This window comes from Sus scrofa, chromosome 5 (genome assembly GCF_000003025.6).
Source record: "Sus scrofa isolate TJ Tabasco breed Duroc chromosome 5, Sscrofa11.1, whole genome shotgun sequence".
NCBI classification, from domain to species: domain Eukaryota; kingdom Metazoa; phylum Chordata; class Mammalia; order Artiodactyla; family Suidae; genus Sus; species Sus scrofa.
This window is the reverse complement of record NC_010447.5, coordinates 51,618,087-51,637,397: the sequence shown is the minus strand read 5'-3', so window position 1 is coordinate 51,637,397 and position 19,311 is coordinate 51,618,087. Positions and strand designations below refer to the sequence as shown.

The 19,311-nt window shown below is 37.8% G+C and overlaps 1 protein-coding gene across 16 annotated transcripts in view; it reads right to left on the bottom strand.

The window, feature by feature from the left end:
- ABCC9 (ATP binding cassette subfamily C member 9) overlaps positions 1-19,311 on the bottom strand; it is a 137,053-nt gene that overhangs the window by 36,186 nt on the left and 81,556 nt on the right. For all 16 annotated transcript variants that reach the window (XM_021092240.1, XM_021092251.1, XM_021092242.1 and 13 more), the window contains 7 exons: positions 16,017-16,154; positions 15,745-15,870; positions 11,587-11,683; positions 8,202-8,431; positions 6,834-6,982; positions 6,529-6,598; positions 3,519-3,676 (listed from right to left, as the gene is read on the bottom strand). In XM_021092240.1, the coding sequence (XP_020947899.1) occupies positions 3,519-3,676; positions 6,529-6,598; positions 6,834-6,982; positions 8,202-8,431; positions 11,587-11,683; positions 15,745-15,870; positions 16,017-16,154 (968 nt within the window). The remainder of the gene's footprint in view (positions 1-3,518; positions 3,677-6,528; positions 6,599-6,833; positions 6,983-8,201; positions 8,432-11,586; positions 11,684-15,744; positions 15,871-16,016; positions 16,155-19,311) is intronic.

The following is a 19,311-nucleotide window of genomic DNA, read 5'->3' as shown; positions in this document are numbered from 1 at the left end:
AAATAAAATGATCAGAACTGTGTTAAAGCAACAGAACGTGGCAGACAGTGTAAAGGACAGAAGAGAAGGAGTGAGTTCGGATAGTCTGTACAAGAAATTTTAAAAAAAATTTCTGAATTAGTGTGATGCTGGTGCAATTTAAAATAGAAGGAGAAGTGAAGTAAGCCAGACAGAGAAAGACAAATATCATATGATATCGCTTGTATGTGGACTCTAAAAAAATGATACAGATGAATTTATTTACAAAACAGAAATAGACCCACATACATAAAAAGCAAACTTATGGTTACCAAACGGGATGGGGGGGTAAATTAGGAGTTTGGGATTAACATATACACACGACTATATATAAAATAAGTAAACCACAAGGACCTACTGTATAGTACAGGGAACTCTACTCAATAACTTATATTAACCCATAATAGGAAAAGAATCTGAAAAAGTGTATTTTATATATATACACATATACATACAGAATCACTTTGCTATATACTTGAAACCAACACAATGTTGTAAATTAACTACACTTCAACTTAAAAAAGTAAAATAAAGAGAAGAGAGTCAATATGGCTTGGTTGATACTTAGGAGACTTGGAAAATAACAGTGCTATTTACCAGGATGAAGGACAGAGAATAAAGACATTTGAAGAGACAGCTAATGAATTTGGCTTGGGCTACCATGAGATTGAATCTCTGTCTAAATGGAACTTCTATTCACTGGTCCACTAGGAACTATATATTTATAGGCATACAAAGTGCTCCATGAATGTCTGGTGGACTAGTGGCTAAATTGGACCCTTTTCCTAAAGATGCACGCCCACGATAACCTTTCCTTAAAACACGTAAGCTAGCCTTTCTAGAAGACAGGCCAAGAGTTATACCTCATATTGTATTGCCAAATATGCATCTTTTTTTTCTTTTGGCTGTCCCACAGCATATAGAGTTCTGGGCCAGGGATCAGATACGAGCTTCAGTTGAGACCTAAGCCACAGCTCCAGCAACACTGGATCCTAACCTGCTGTGCCGGGCAGGGGACTGAACTGGTGTCCCAGGGGTCCCAAGACAGTGCAGATCTCATTGCCCCACAGTGGAACTCCCCTCTTTTTTTCTTTTCAGACTTTTCTCTGCCTTTCTCTAGGTCTTTGGGATTGAGGCAACTAAAATAGCAGCACTGACATGCACCTGAGTCGAGAGAACTGATTACACTGTGATATAATCTTTGCTCATTACATAACCTTAGGCCATTCTGGGCTACCTGGGTAGTGCCATATATACCAAGTCTTTCTGAATTTCTAAAATGGATTTACTCACTTCAGAAACTGCAGGTGAGGGGAGGGAAAGAGAGAAGGGGGAAAGAGGAGGAGGAATATGAAGAAATGTGAAGAGTTTCCTATTTTTAAACATAAAACTAAGTGGCTATTTGTAAATTTGACACAAGCAACATGTGGTCACTACAGTGAGGTTTGTCGTGAAGGGAAAAAAAATCAGGGAAGGAGAGCTTCTGTTTATAGGACTATGTTTTATGAAACCAAACAGGTGAGGGTACAGCTTGATCTTGTATTCTTTCAAGAGGAAACGCTTACTTACAGAGCTAACCACACATTAGGTCTTTGATTTTAGATATTCAAAATTTCATGGCACTTCCTGTAGCCAGTCCCCCATCTTAATTCCCTTTGGTGTTTACGAAATAGTCTGTTCAGGAGTTCCCGCTGTGGTGCAACAGGATTGGTGGTATCTCTGGAGCGCTGGGACGCAGGTTTGACCCCCAGCCTGGCACAGTGGATTAAAGGATCCGGCATTGCCGTATCTGTGGCACAGGCTGCAACTGCAGCTTGGATCTGGTCCCTGGCCCAGGAACTCCATATGCTGAGGGGCAGCCAAAAAAGAAAAAAAAAAATGTCTGTTCAATTGTCTGAGCTTTTCAACATGGGTGAGTCCTGCAGAACCTCAACACCTAGAAGGGTCTTGGAGAGATTTAATATCATGCAGTCATGTTTGCTAACTTTCAGAGAATTTCAAAAAGGATTGCCTTATAATCCATTATCAATGTTCACTCTTTAAAAATGATCACCCCCTCCAAATTTTAACTATAAATGTTAATAGATTATGCTTAAAATGAACAGAACTAGCAATTCAAATGTGTAGTGAACTAAGAATATTTGCCTAGCACTTGCACTCAATTTGTATTGCCCAGGGGCAAAAACAGGTTCAAATGAGTATGAGATTAAAATAAAACATGACCGTTGAATATCAGTGGTGAGAAGGCAAGGAGAGGTTTGGAAATAGCCAGTAGAAATGAAGTAACTGAACATTTTTTCCCCTTAAGGAAGCAGCATCAGCAACACTGCCAGAAAAAGATGAAAGAGCAGATTTAATGGCCAGCCTCTTCCTTCAGGTCTGAATTTGCTATGAGAAAAGGAAAGAGGCTAGGGATGAAAAAACACTTAGATTTAACATAGGCTCCTAATATTTGAAGGATCCTCATTCATTGCTCCAAGGGAAAAAGAACCATATTTTTAAAATAAGAAATGTTGCAGGTATAGTCAGAGGTTCCCAACTAAAATCTTCCCTTTTCCTGTTACCTGATTTTTTTCATTTCCCTCGCACTCAAGTCTTATTAAATATTTTCATTTTTACTGAATAAACTCAATATCTGAGGTCCTATTAAAGCATTTAATTCACATATAAGGGCAACTTTATGTTTCATCTTCCCAAGAGACTGTAAGTTTCTTGAAAACAGGTCCTTGTCATCTTCTGTCACATGGCTTACATAGTTATTTACCACAGAGTAAATAATAAGTGTTTGTTGAAATAAAGTGATGACGGTAGTGATATTTACTATTTAAAGAAGGGCTTCAGAGTTAAACTGGAAATTTCAAAATAACTGGTACTGTATTTCACTTAATCACTCAACATCTCATCAAATGACAAATCCTATATTAATGGAAAAATTTAAAATTCATGGCTGGATAGTCAAGTGTGTGTTAAATGAGCCAATATAAAACATTTCCAAACTCTTAAAGTTACAGCACTCCTATCAGACATTCAAGATTCTCTTCTTTCATAGTTATCACTCTGATTTACTTCTTTAACCTTTTTTTTACCTCACTAATCTTTTACAAGATCTTTAGCATTTGAAAATACTTGATCCTTTTTCACACTTGTGGAATATAATGATATTAAATCACCTATTCTTTATGTTTAATTTAAAAAATTCTCTATCAATTTCATGTTCAGAAAAAAAACTATGGAATGAAAAATTTGGCAGTCTGTGAACTCAAAACTCAATAGATAAATCCACATGTCCAGAACCATGTAAGGCTTAGGCAACCAATTACAGAAACAATCAAAATACATCTCCAGATGAAACATAGTATCCGGATAGGAGTCACCAAATTTTAAAAACAGGTTTCATTTCCAAATGTCATACTTTATCTTGAAAAACATTACAGCTAATCTGGATCACAGAAAATCAAAAACGCAGGCTTTTGAGATGAGGTGAGCATTGTTTTACTTACTTAGAGGCCACTCGGAAGTATTTCTGGATAAAATAAAAGGCTACCCCAAGAGGCACAAGTGCCACCAGGAACACAGGGGTAGCATAAGAAATCATGCCAATGGCAGACAGGCAAAGCAGCGTTGAGCGAGTTAGAGATTCCAGCGTTGGAGGGATGTGCTATTAAGAAGGTGGTTTGAAATAAAGTGTTAGCTTAAATAGAACTTTAATTACAAGGCAGCAAAACATTCATTTCATATTAACCTTAGGTTATATAATTTGTTCTAAAAGTAGTATATAGACATTTTCCTTGTAAGCAATTCATCCCTCCTTCAATTTCATTCACTCCCTATTGTCTAGTAATATTTATCCATCTGTCTACCTATGCACCTACATCATCGGTCAGTTATTCACCTATCTACCTATTTGTCTTATGGGGTTTTATACAAATTGCACTATACTCTAAATCTTAATTTGTCCATTTGCTAGTTTTGTTTTACTAAACAAGATGGATTGTAAATCTTCCTATGCCATCATATACACATCTATTTTTTAGTGGCTGCATAGTATTAAAAACATATTTAGTTATCCCTCTATTGCAATATATTTAAATTTTCTGTAATTGCGTGCACATATTTTTTGCACATTTCATTAGATTTTTTACCTTCCTTATTGATTTTTAGGTGCTCTTTACCTGTCATGGATGTTTACCCTTTTTCCTTACATATGTCGCCAGTTCTCACCCAATTAACCTATTATATTTTAAATTTGTCTGGTGCTTTTAGCTGAATAGAAGTTTAAAATTTTAGAGTGGAGCTCCCGTTGTGGTACAGCAGAAACGAATCTGACTAGGAGCCATGAGGTTGTGGGTTCAATCCCTGGCTTCGCTCAGTGGATTAAGGATCTGGCATTGCCTTGAGCTGTGGTGTAGGTCACAACACAGCTTGGATTCTGTGTGGCATAGGCCGGCAGCTGTAGCTCTGATTTGACCCCTAGCCTGGGAACTTCCATATGCTGTGGGTGCCGCCCCAAAAAGCAAAAAACAAAAAACAAAAAAAACTTGAGTCATTTCTGTTGGCTTTTTCTGAAATTTGTGTCTTACTTAAAAAGACTTTTCTAAAACTACTGTCCTATATTTTATTTTGTACTTTTATGTTATTATATGGCTCTCTACATTGCATGTGAATTTTGTCTTGTATTTTATTTTATAGACAGTGAATTATCCCAATCTAACTGTCTCATCCTAAGGAGTCTGTTTGTGGAGTGATCCCTTACTGAAAAAATAAGCTCCTTTTCTTAGTGATTGAAGATGTGCTGGTGTTTTATATTTTTCCTTTTTTTTTTTTTGCCTTTTTCTAGGGCTGCTCCTGAGGCACATGGAGGTTCCCAGGCTAGAGGTGGAATTGGAACCATAGCTGCCAGCCTATGCCAGCCTATGCCAGAGCCACAGCAATGTGGGATCCGAGCCGAATCTGTGACTGACACCACAGCTCACGGCAACTCTGGATCCCCAACCCACCAAGCAAAGCCAGGGATCCAACCCACAACCTCATGGTTCCTAGTCAGATTTGTTAACACTGAGCCACGAAGGGAACTCCCTCCATTTTTTTTATCTACCTGTTTTCTGTGATCACCAGAGTGTTTCAATTTTATAGTATTTTTAGGTGTTAGGGAAATGTATGTATACGTACACACATACACACGCCACACACACAGGATTTTTATGATTTCCAGGATTGTTGGATCACTTCTCTTCACATTGGGTTTACTTCTATTCTCACAGTTTTTGTTGTTATTATAAGTGAAATTTACTTTTCAGGTAATTTTTTAATTGGTGTTGAGAAAGTTCCCAACCTTTATATCATATGTCTTATGCAGACACACTGCTAAACTTTCTAGCTGGTTCTTTGTTGGATTCTCTAGGTAGCAAAAGTATCTTTCAAATAAGGGGTATTTTGTCTCTTCTTTTCTAATGCATACTCCTTAGGAAGTGTTTTAGGTGCAATGTGACCTGACACGAATGCTATGAAAATGTCAACATTTCTCAGCATACATTCTCCACAGCTGCATGCATCAAGCGTTCTTTTTCTAAACTGATGGTAATGTAGGTGTTCTTAAGGCCACTCTGGAAAATCAGAAAAAGAAAGGGCTGGATTTGCTAGTTCTTTGCTCACTTATCCTAAGAAGTCTGTTCGTGGAGTGATCCAATTTCAGAGTTTGAAGTCTTTAATTTCAGGACAAATGTCTAGAGGCATCAAGACCTAAGACTATATGGGGCATCCTTGAAATAGTCCCCAAAACATCATACTATCTAAAGTTTCTCACATACAAGAGCCAATGTAATAAACTTAAAGGATAGTTTTAATAAACTTAAAGACAACTTGGTATTCCATTCTTTATTCCTGGGAGATACTCTGCTGTAATACTAAACTTCAAAGACTTTACTGTGAATTGAGATATAACTGATCAAAACCACTTCTTTTTATGATAAAAAAATTTCAATGTTCATTCTTTGCTATTTCTCTTTATTTGCATTCATATTTTGATTCTCTAAGTATCCTCTCCACAGACATACGTTATTTAAAGTTAAGGTTTTCTTTTAAGATGTTACTCTAGAAGTCATTTATGTGTATAAGTGATTCTTTTTTTTAGGGTCGCACCTGTGGCATATGGATGTTCCCAGGCTAGGGGCCTAATCGGACCTACAGCTGTCAGCTTGCACCAGAGCCACAGCAACCCCAGATCCAAGCCGTTTCTGCAGCCTACACCACAGCTCACAGCAACACTAGATCCTTAACCCACAGAGCAAGGCCAGGGATCGAACCTGCAACCTCATGGTTCCTAGTCAGATTTGTTTCTGCTGCGCCATGGCGGGAACTCCCATATATGTAATATTGATATGAATGCACATGGGCTTTCACTAAGGTTTTAGAAATCCTCTATTGTTAAAGGAATCCTAGTTTATCTTAAAATATTATTGAGCTTACCCTGAGAATTTCACTTTTGAACTTGGAAGTAACTCAAGCACTCACCTGATCGATGATATTTGTATCAGCAGAAAAGCGATTGAGAATCAGTCCCAGTGGGGTGGTATCAAAGAATCTAGGCAGTAAACAGATTGGAATGAGTGATAATCCTCAATCACCTGGAACCTGAGCTCTGCTAATGGACATTGTGGGGTCATGAGAAGGAGAAGATCCCTATTTATCTGCTCAAGGACTGAATCAATTCTTTAAAATTTCATGTCACTTAAAACATGAAAAGGCATATTTTTAGGATTTTGTGTGTGGGAATTAAAAAAAAAAAACCTATTTTTTTTTTTTTTTTTTTTTTTTACCTTATTGGTCCAAGAATTATCTTATTGAGGAGATTGTGGTGAAGATTTTTGGCAGCTGTGAGGCCCATCCATTCCACAGTGAGAGATGTGACAAGGCAGAGGAAAATGCCTGCTCCACAAAGTATGCTAAATCCAGCTACATAGAAGGTCTAAGATGCAACCAACATATACAAAAAGAACACATGAAATTATCAATTGAGTTTTTTCCTTACTGGAACACAAAAGTTAGGTAATGTCATCAACTTCACTATCTTGCGTCAGTTTAGATAGCTGAAGGAGGGCTGTTTGGGGAGACTCGGGGCGGTTCCCCCTCTCTCCCCCCTCTCCCTGCCCCATAATCCCAAGTCCATGTCCCCACTTGCTTCCTTCACACTCCTTCAAGGTTTGCTTAAGAGAAGATAAAGCATTAGAGTCTGTTTTCTTTCTTTCTTTTTTCTTTTTTTTGTCTTTTTGCCTTTTCTAGGGCCGCTCCCGCAGCATATGGAGGTTCCCAGGCTAGGGGTTGAATCCAAGCTGTAGCCACTGGCCTACGCCAGAGCCACAGCAACGCAGGATCCGAACCGTGTCTGCAACCTACACCACAGCTCACGGCAACGCCGGATCCTTAACCCACTGAGCAAGGCCAGGGATCGAACCCGCAACCTCATGGTTCTTAGTCGGATCTGTTAACCACTGAGCCACAACAGGAACTTCCTAGAATCTGTTTTCTGATTTGAAATGTTCTTGGTCTTTTACATTATCTTTGATAGAGCTCATCTTCGATATCCTTAATCTTAGAATGACCAGCTAACACACTGGAATAGGTAGTTAAAAATCAAATACCATCAGAATGTCAGCAAAAGTCCTTTATGTATATTACACACACACACACACCACGTGTACAGCCCCCTTGAATCCAAAGCCAAGCATTATCTTTAAATGCTTCTTAGGATATCCTAGGTCTTGCTCTAATTAACTGATTGAATCATTACAAAAGTCCTGTGACAGACACGGAGAACAGACGTGTGATTGCCATGGAGGGTAAGGAAGAGATGGATTGAAAGTTTGAGATTAGCAGATGCAAACTATTATATATAGAATAGATAAATGACAAGGTCCTACAGCACAGCGAACTATATTCAATATTCTGTGATAAACTGTAATGGAAAAGAATATAAAAAATGATGTGCATGAATGTATAACTGAATCACTTTGTTGTATAGCAGAAATTAACACAGCATTGTAAATCAATTATACTTCAATAAAAGAAATTTTAATAAAACCACAAACGTCCTATGATTTTGGGGCTATTCACATCTAACTAGGTAAAAGGGTATCACTGTTAATCTCAACATTTCCTTGATGATGTAAAAACAGAACTCACGGTACCTGATCAGTTTTTCCAGTATTCTTTATATTGTACTCTGAGGTCCAGGTGGCCAGCCAATAGTCGATAGCTACAATGACGGAATGCTTCAAAAGCTTAGAGAAAATCATCAGGAAGAGCAAGAAGAATCCTCCAGAAGTGAGGTATCGCCAACAGGTCTTCCACGGCATTTTAGTCCTGAGCCTCATTACAGTGGACATGTTATCATCCTCTTCTTCCTCCTCTTCTTCCTCTGCATACAAAACACTTGTTTAATCTTCCAGCAGGCATTGGGTAGATAGAATGTGTATTATCTCCCCTCACAAACAAAATAACTGCCTCAAATTTACAGAAATACAGGAGTTAGTTTTACAAATTTTAAATGCTTTGAGCAGGGAAAAACATCATTGCCTTCCTTCCTTCTTTCTTTTTCTTTTTCTTTTTAGGGTCGCATTCACAGCATATGGAAGTTCCTGGGCTAGGGGTCAAATCGGAGCTGCGGTTTACTAAGTTATTGAAGAAATTGTGTTTCCAATAAAACTATGTGCCTGGCATGCAAACATTTATAATTTTTTGAACTCTAAATTTCTGAATGTGTAAAATTGCACCAAGAGGAAACAGGCTCTGAAATTTGCACATAGCTCCAGAGGGCATAATCCATAATCTCTATGGCACGTCTGAAGTGTGATTTTGGGGGAGCATGCACAAAAAGAAACCTTCCAGAAGGCAAAGCCAGGGGACAGAGGACAATGGGTAGGGAGCTCTACTCAGCTGTTCAGACTATCTGGAAACTTCCAGACGGCTAGTCTAAGAACATACTCCATTATGAGGACAAGGAATTTTGGCATTTCCTAAGCAAGAAAATTTGATCATTTTTGTGGCCCAATAACTGTTGTGCATTTCTTTTCTTTCTCCCTTCCTTCTTTCTTTCTCTTTCTTTCTTTTATTTTTTGCTTTTTATAGTCACACCTGTGGCATATAGAAGTTCCCAGGCTAGGGGTCGAATCAGAGCTGCAACTGCTGGTCTACGCCACAGCCACAGCAACGCAGGATCCAAGCCTTGTCTGAGACCTACACTACAGCTTGCGGCAACATTGCATCCTTAACCCACAGAGCAAGGCCAGAGATCAAACCTGCATCCTTATGGATATTAGTCGGGTTCTTAACCAACTGAGCCACAATGGGAACTCCTTATTGTGCATTTCCTATCCTCTCCTTTCCCAAAGGCAGTTTCCATTGCAATAATCCTGTGTGTACTTCACTACTATGTAGTGAGCATGTTGGGGGTAGGAAAGATAGGTAACTTGTCTTTGGTTTATAGGTCACCAGACCACAGAGATCTAACTATGGACAGGATAGAAAGATTAAGCATCACCAAGGAGCCTAATATTTGAGTTGGATACAAAAAAATGAATAGGTTTCAGATAATCTACCTTTTGGTAAGGGTGGGTCCAATGTTTAAGAACAAGATTAGGAATTTACAGAATCAGAGGTAGACCTCTGCAGACTGCTAGCTGCCTCCTGAATATCCATTCTCTGTTTCCATATTAAATGAAGTAGCAACTTGCCTATGGCTGTTCAGCTAAAGATAACATTTCTTCACTTTCCTAGTACATAATTTGTCCGTGTGATGAACTGGCCAACGGTTAGTAATAGAAATAATATGGGCAACTACTTCCCTTCTTACTGGTTTTGCCTGAGCAGACATACTGACAGCACCAGGAGCAGCGATCTAGTAGGTAATAGGTACCATACTGGGCTCTTTCATATATATTACCTGCTTTTACTCTGTAAGAAAAGTATTATTATCTTATTTTATACCTGAGAAAACAGATTAACAAGGCAAGCCCAGGGCAGAGCCAGCCTCTCAAATGCTATGCTCACCACTGGCATATTGGAGAGAATAACTGGGCATAACCTCAATTTAGACTGCATTAGAAAGAATGGGTTTCAATTCTAGAGACTGTCAGTTTACAGCACCAAACATTCTTTAAAAACACTTTTATTTTTTTTTTTAAGAATTTTTTTTTTTGTCTCCTTTTTTGCTATTTCTTGGGCCGCTCCTGCGGCATATGGAGGTTCCCAGGCTAGGGGTCGAATCGGAGCTGTAGCTACCAGCCTACGCCAGAGCCACAGCAACGCAGGATCCAAGCCTGCGCCTGCAACCTACACCACAGCTCACAGCAACACTGGATCATTAACCCACTGAGCAAGGGCAGGGACCGAACCAGCAACCTCATGGTTCCCAGTCGGATTCGTTAACCACTGCACCACGACGGGAACTCCTAAAAACACTTTTAAATCTAAGAAATTGAAGAACAAAATTCATTCATTCATTCATTATTTACTCAATGAGTATTTGCTGGAATATGGAATAGTTGTCTGAAATATAAAAGTAGCACATTTTGGTGTCCTTCAGCCCAAAATTGTGACCTTCTCTTTTGTGTGTGTGTGTGTGTGTGTGTGTGTGTGTGTGTGTGTGTGTGTGTGTGTGTGTGTGTGTTTGTCTTTTAGGGCCGCACACGGAGGTTTCCAGGCTAAGGTCCAATCGTAGCTGTAGTAGCCAGCCTATGTCACAGCCACAGCCACAGCAACTCAGGATCTGAGCCGCATTTGCGACCTACACCATAGTTCACGGCAATGCCAGATCCTTAACCCACTGAGCGAAGCCAGGGATTGAACCCATGTCCTCATAGATACTAGATGGGTTAGTTAACTGCTGAGTCACGCCGGGAACTCCAACTTTCTCTTTTTAAATTGTAGTATGTGGTCTTAAGCCAAAACCGTACAGCAAAAATGAAGTAGAATGCAGTTACTCTATGGACTTAAGTGTGGTTTATCTTACAAACTGCTTGGCAACAAATGCCAAAGCAATGTTACTATTTCATCTTATTCCTCAAATTTTCAACAAACCTTCCTCCTCATACCTTATTAGATTCAGAAAACTGAAACAAAGCAAAGATTTTTCTAATTATCTTACTCTCCGTTGCTATTCTATCATGAAAACCCCAGAGGAATTTACCAAAGGACTCAGGTATAAATCGTTCAAAGTAGTGTTTTCTACATATTCACCATTTATTCATTTCCAAAGGACAGAATTATCTGAACAAGGGTCTAGACCTGTTTAGAAACCACTGCCTTTTCCTATCAGCTCTCTCACATATAACACAAAAACACTCAGACACACTTTGGGAAGCTCCTCGAGATGCCTGTTGGTTGACTACACACACCTTTCCTTCACTCCTGTTCTTCTCGTTTTCAGTTTTATGTATTTGATTTGGCCTTTCTCCCCCATGCAGAGTGACTGGTCATTCCTCATGGGCATATTCACACATCAGTTATCAAGGAAAGGCCCCCACATCTTATTACCCATTGGAATGTTTCAAATATATTTTTTAAAAAGTCTACCTTCATCTTCATCCTCCAGTTGGGCTTTAGCCTCTCTTGAGTACATGGCTCTTCGGAGTGTTTTTCTCTCTAAAGTTGTTTGGTCAGCTTCCATATCCTGCAGTAAACATTGTGCTATTAATGGAGGAGCTCCCAGCCACAGGCAAGTTCAACTGACCAATCAGTGACCCACGCGTACCAAGTACCAATCATTGGTTATCTTTACACTCCACAGATGGACAAATTCTGTCACTGGAGCAGGTGCGGAGCAATGTCTGGGGTTTATAGGAAGTGCGTCAGAGCTCAGAGGCAGTAAGAAGTCAGGAAGAGTAGTAACAACATGATGGGACCGACCCTGGGGGCAGAGGAACACCTCCCAGAGCCTTAAAGTCTGGTCCCACCATTGCTACTTGTTTTGTTTATTTATTTATTGCCTTTTTTTTTTTTGGCCTATGGAGGTTCCCAGGCTAGGGGTCTAATCGGAGCCACAGCTGCCAGCCTACAGCATAGCCACAGCAATGCCAGATCTGAGCATGTCTACAACCTAGAGCACAGCTCACAGCAACACCAGATCCTTAATCCACTGAGCGAAGTCAGGGATCAAACCCGCAACCTCATGATTCGTTTCTGCTGTGCCACGTCGGGAACTCCTGTTTTTATTTTTATGTCACTTTCATGTACCCTTGTAATTTTTCTAACTAAAGATTCACCTATGTTTATAGATCTATTCCTTTAAAAATGCATGTCGTTCTGGATGAATTAAAGCACCCTCAATCACCCACTATTATTAGGAATCATTAAATGGACATGAGGTTTTAATGAGCATCTCACTAAGGGAATGGCACAAAAGAAAGGGACTTCAGAAACTGAAAGAAGGTGGGTAATTCTGAAGCAAAAGGGAAATGAGGGTATTCAACTGCCTAGCAGTTTAGAAGAAAGCCCTGGGAAGGGAAGCTCGGCAGAAAGAGAAGGGGGAAAACGCTACGAACAAAGTTGGTGAATGTTTAAGAGTTGTTCCGGACTTGTCCTGTGCTGAGAAAGGGAGAAGCATTTTGTTTTCTCCAGTCCTCTGCTAACAATATTCCACCCCCTTGACTTTAGATCTGGAGTGGTAACATCAGTTCAGTTACAACTGTGGAGTTAAATCAGCTTCTTCAGGACAATCTGGGAAACTAACCATATCCCTGTTTCTTTGGGGAAATGCATTCTGAGTTCCAAACACTGATCCACAGACTTTTGGAATCTATGGTAAATTGAGGGCTTCCTGTACATGCTGATACCAAAAAAAAAAAAAAAATCACAGTTCAGTTACATTGATAATTCAATAATTCTCTAGTGATCAATCTCTGGGTAGTGGTCTTGTTTTGTTTCTGTTTGTTTGGCCTCATACAATATGTGTAACTTAGGAGACCTGCTATTTTAGAAAGTTCTGTTGCTTTCAAGTTCTTGGTTGAAAGAAGAGTAAAAGTGAAAGTGTTTGTTGAAGAGAATTTTTTTAGAGACAATTCCATGTTAGCTTTTAACTATGCCTGATGATATGAAAACCCACACTTGCACATGACAGTAAATAAAACACAAAATTAAAAAGGACCAGATATTTTGTGTACAGTGAAATGAAATGAAATGAACCTGCACACAGAAAAATGGAAGATTTGGTTCTTGTTCAACTCACGGATCCGTGTGAGAAAAAGACTTTAATGTTGAATCATTTTTCTTATGAGTAAATTCTCATATTAGGCTTATTTGAGGTTAAATACTTTAAATTCTGTTGCTATTTGGATTAAGTTACTATACATTTAATTCCATTTATCCAATAAATATTTACTGGATGCCTGTGAACTGTGAGGTCAAGGTGAGGAAACTCCAAAGATGCTAGTTTCTTTTGCTTGATAAAATTATGTAGATATTGGGTGATACCATTGAAAGCAGAATTTTTAATAACATTTAAATCAACTGAAAGTTTTATCTACTTTTTATAGCTATCATTTCTATCCTTTTAAAATATTCCTTCCTGGTTACCCCTTAACCTTTAAACCTATAGGTCTGTCTAGAGCCCTTCAGTGAGATGCTTTGTGAGTCTTCTATTTTCACTCCCTTCTCTGTTTGCTTGATCTACTCTGGCTCTAGGCCAGCCTTTCTCAACCTCAGCACTACTGACTTCTTGCCAGAAAATTCTTTGCTGTGGGGGCTGTGCTTTGTTAAATGTTTAGCAGCATTCCTGTCCTCTACCAGCTAGATGCCAGTAGCTCTTGGCCACCTCTCCCCATGTTGTGATAAACGAAAACATCTCTAGATGTTGCTAAATGTCCCGCAGAAGATAAAATCGACCCTGGCTGAGAACCACTGTTCTAGGCAAACACTCAATCCTGCCACATAGCAAATTAAATAAGAAGCTGTCTTCATGAACACTTCCCCAAGGTGCTGTGTCTTCCCCACAGTGTGGGGAAGAGGATGAATTCCAGATTAATTTCAGGCACCTGCCCTTCTCTAGCTGCCCTCCCTCCATCCCCAGGTGAGGATTCTGTGCAGGTGCATGATTCTTGCTAGCTCCTACTGGCCACACTTTCACCTCACAACTGGATGCACCCTTCCCACATTCTGACTTGCTCTGTATCTCTCTTAGCTGATTTATAACCCTGTGATGTGTCTTTGCTTATAGACATATGCTATCTCAAGTGACCATTTCTAAATACAACTTAATGGACTTTCTTCTTGGCTTGCTCAACATTTAGTATTACTGTAAAATCAAGCCAAGAGAACTGTCTCTCTCTTTCTTTTCCCCCCAGATCTTCTTTCCAAAGTAAACCATAAATAGTCCACTCCTTAAGCTTACATCATATTCTGCTGTCCCTGGAATCTAGAACACTGAAAAAGATGTCATTTGGAGCCATCTCAGTTAAGTTTATGATCAAGCATCCCAGACATAATTCCTAAATGGGCTCCTGTCAATTGCACCTTGTAATGTTCTTACGAATAGTCTCATTTCAAATGTCTGTGATTTGTCCTCTTTTACTTAAAATTTTTTACATATCTTTTCTTCCTTAGGTAGTTTGCTTTTGAGATCTTTGGCAAACCCATGGAAGACAAAGTAATCTCGTGATTCGTCTGACTTTTTAATCTTCCTTTTGCTATGGAAACATAGATAATTATTTTCCTTTGTAAAATAAAACATTTTAATTTCTTGAGAAATTTGCTGATATAAACATTTTCATTCTATAATGTTCATTCCAAGTCAGGACTACCAAATTCTGGACACTTCCTAGTCCTGACTCAAGAGAAAAACATTTTGAAAATTTACTAATTTAACTTAGAGTTTCTCCTCTCAACCACGAGTTGTTCTCTCATCATGCTCCAACTTGGTTTCCAACTCTGTTATCATTTCATTCAATGTTATAATTACATCATACAAAATCATATCGTGGAATTACACTGGGCATGGACCTGGTACAACTTACTGTATGTACTGTACAACTTAGGCAAGTTACTTAGCCTCTCTGAACCTGTTTTCTCATCTATAAAAGTGAGGTCATATTTTCTTTGCTTATTTTTCATATTTTCAAGGCTTAATTCTGGGGTTTTGTGAGAATTAAATGAGATCATGTGAAAAAAAAAAGGCTTTGTGAACTTTAAAAAATATACAAATGTAAAACTTTATAGTTATTTCCTCCTTATGACTTTCATTCATCCCCCAACCCCATCTCAGACATGCTTTACCAGTGTACCCACAGCTCAGCTCTTCCTTCTTTCAAAATCATCTTAGAATTTTTTTTTTTTGCCCATAACCCTCCACTTGTAAGTGATGAGTGAAAATACTCTCTTATAACAGATGAGAAAAATAAAACATAGATGAGAAAAAATAAGATAAAGTGAGGCAATGGTATGCTTGAGCAAGTAGTTTAAGTTCTAAACACATGATAATTGCAATATGCTTCAAGTTCAAATAAATCCTCTAAAACCTGACATTTCATCCAAAAGATATCATTAAATTTTTTTAGTGTTGAAGTAGCCTATCGACTAATGATATATAAATGCACAATTATTTTGGATTTCAGATGAGACCTATTAGATTACCAAACATTAAAAGGTAATACATCTTAAAAAGCATTTTTAGTAATTATATACTATATTCCTGATTCTTCTGAACTGAACTCTGAACTTTTCCGAACTCTGAGCAATTACCTTTTCTAGTTCTTGATCTTGCCGATTCATAAGTGTCTTCCAGTGCTCATAAAGCTCAACATCTTTGGTTTGAATGTCCTTCAAAGTCCCCTCTCTTAGTACACTTCCATCTTTCATGGCTATGATCTAAGGAAAGCACACAATAGAAGAATTGCGACAAAAATCCTTAATTGGCCAAGTGAATTATCTTTATCTCAGACAGCATTTTAATGTGTCTATGCATTTTATATAACTGTAATAAAAAAGTAATGAAGTTTCTTTTAAACTCTTACCCAGTCAGCATGTGTTAGATATTGTAATTTGTGAGTCACAAGAACAAGTGTCCTCTTGTCATCTTGGAGAAATTTCAAAATCCCTTCCTGCATTAAATGGTCACTCAAGTGAATATCCAAGGCAGAAAATGGATCATCCTGCAACAAGGAAAATGGAGAGGTGATGAAAAGTTTTTATACTCTCTTTGTAATTCAGCTCCTCCATAAAGTAGGAAAAGAAATAACTGAGGGTAAATTATCCCACAAATCCAATTTATAATAAACAGACTCTGAATAACTTTAAATTACAGGAAAAGGTATTGAAATTAAAATGAAGCTTTCATTTTCTTCCACCTTAAAATAATTTTGAGTAAATAACAACGTTCAAAGTGATTTGAATTCTTATACATACAATCTCCAAGTCCAAAAGCCAACATTACTCAACAATCTAAAACAAACAAACAAACAAAAAAACCAAAACAAAGAATGAAATGATAATTGGAGGAAATAAATTTTAGATAATAAAAATACACATAGACTCTGGACCAATGTGGCAATAAAGGAGGCTCTTGAATTTTCTCTCCTACCATGGACACACTGCATGTACACAGAACAAATCTCTCTGAAAGAAATACAGAAACTAGTTGAATAATTCCTAGTGACTGAGAAAATACATCAAAATAGGTAGGAAAGGCTGAGACACACTCTCACCATAAACTCCATCACTGGGAAATTCACAAATATGTGGAGATTAAACAACACACTCATGAACAACCAATGAATCAAAGAAAAAAACCAAAAGTGGAAATCAAAAAATATATTGAGACAAATGAAAATGACATACAATCTATCAAAACTCAGGGGTTGCAGCAAGAACAGTTCTAAGAGAATTTTATAGAAATAAAGGCCTATATTAAGAAAAAAGAAAGACTTCAAATAAAGAACCTGACTTTACACTTCAAGAAACTAGGAAAAAAAAGAACTAAGCCCAAAGTTAATAAAAGGAAGGAAATACCAAAGATCAGAGTGGAAATGTAAAAGGTACAGATAGAAAAGATCGAATAGGAGCTGGTTTTTGCAAAAACAAACAAACAAACAAAAAAACCAAAAACTAAATATACAAACCATTATCAAGACTCACCAGGAAAAAAAGAAGAGGGTTCAAATGAAATTATAAATGAAAGAAGCAACATTATAAGTGATACCACACAAATACAAAGGATCATGAGATTACTATGAAAAATTATACACCAGCAAACTGAACACCTAAAAGACATGCATACATTTCTAAAAATAAATAACCTACCAAAAAATAAATCATGGAGAACGAGAAAATCAAACAACCAATTACTGGTAAGGGGATTGAATCAGTAAGCAAAAACATTCCAACAAACAAAAGTCGAGGACCAGATGGCTTCACTGGTGAATTCAACTAAACATTTAAAGAAGAATTAATAACCAATCCTTCTCAAAACTTTACCAAAAAATAAAAGAGGAAAGAATACTTCCAAACTAATTTTACAAAGCTAGCATTAACCTGATATCAAAATCCGACAAAAACACTCCAAGAAAATTATAGACCAATGTTTCTTTGCACATAGATGTAAAGATCCTCAATAAAACATTAACAAACCAAATTCAACATTCATTAAAAACTTCATACACCATGATCAAAATAGATTTATTCCAGGGATGCAGGGAAGGTTCAATATTCTCAAATCGATCAATGTGATACACCACAATAATAAAATTAAGGATAAAAATCCTATGATCAGGAGCTCTTACCGTGGCACAATGGGATCCGCAGTGTCTTGGGAGTACTGGGAGGAAAATTCAACCCCTAGCATGGAACAGTGGGTTAGGGATCTGGCACTGCAGAAGTTGTAGCTTAGAGTGTGACTGCAGCTCTGACCTGATCCCTTGCCCAGGAGGTCCATATGCCACAGGGCAGACAAAAATGAAAAAAAAAAAATCATATGATCAACTGAATAAAAGCAGAAATAGCATTTGACAAAATTCAACATTCAATTATGATTAAAAACTCTGAATAGGTACTCCCCCCATGGAGCAGTGGGTTAAGAATCTGACTGCAGCATCTTGGGTCACTGTAGAGGTGTGAGTTTGATCCTTGGCCATGTGCAGTGGGATAAAGGATCCAGCATTGCTGCAGCTGTGGCTTGGATTCAATGCCTGGCCCAAGAACTTCTATATGCTGTGGATGCGGCCATAAATTTTTTTTAAAAAAAGAAAACTCTGAATAAAGTGGGTATGGAGGGAACATACCTCAATATAAAAAAAAAAAAGTCACATATGACAAGCCCATAGCTTACATCATACCAGGAACAAGACAAGGATGTCCACTCTCACTACTTCTAGTCAGCATAGTACTGGAAGCACTATGCCAGAGCAGTGAATCAAGAAAAAGAAATAAAAGGCATCCAAATAGAAAAGGAAGAAGTTAAACTGTCTCTATTCACAGATGACATAATATTATCCATAAAAGACCTAAAGATTTCATCAAAAAACTGAGAACTAAGTGAATGAGTTCAATAAAGTTACATGATACCAAATCAATTACAAAAATCAGTTTGCATTTCTATACACTAATAATACACTATCAGAATGAGAAATGAAGAAAATAATCCCATTTGCAATTGTGTCAAAAAGAATAAAATACCTAAGGAATTAATTTAACCAAGGAAGCTGAAGACCTGTACACTGAAAATTCTAAGACACTGCGGAAAGAAACTGGAAAACACAAATAAATGGAAATATATCCTGTGCTCATGGGTTGGAAGAATTAATATTCGTAAACTATCCACACTATCCAAAGTGTTCTAGAGATTCAATGTAACCCCTGTCAAAATTCCAATGACGTTTTCCACAAAAATACAACAAATTCTAAGCTTTGTATGCAACCACAAAAGACCCCTAATGTCCAAAGTCATCTTGAGATAGAAGAACAAAGCTAGAGCCAACACACTTCCTGATTTCAAACTGTATTACAAAACTACTGTAATCAAAACAGTATTTTGCTGGTACAGAAACAGACACATAGATTAATGGAACAGAACATAGAGTCCAGAGATAAACTCATGCATATATGGCAAATTAATTTACACTAAAAGAAGCCAAGAATATAAAATGGAAAAAGGATAATCTCGTCAATAATAGTGTTGGGAAAAGTTAACAGCCATGACAAAAAAAAAAAAAAAAAAAAAAAAAAAAGGACATGGACCACTGTCTTACATTGTGTATAGAAATTAACTCAAAATGGATTATGCACCTGTATGTTCATTGCAGCACTATTCAAAAC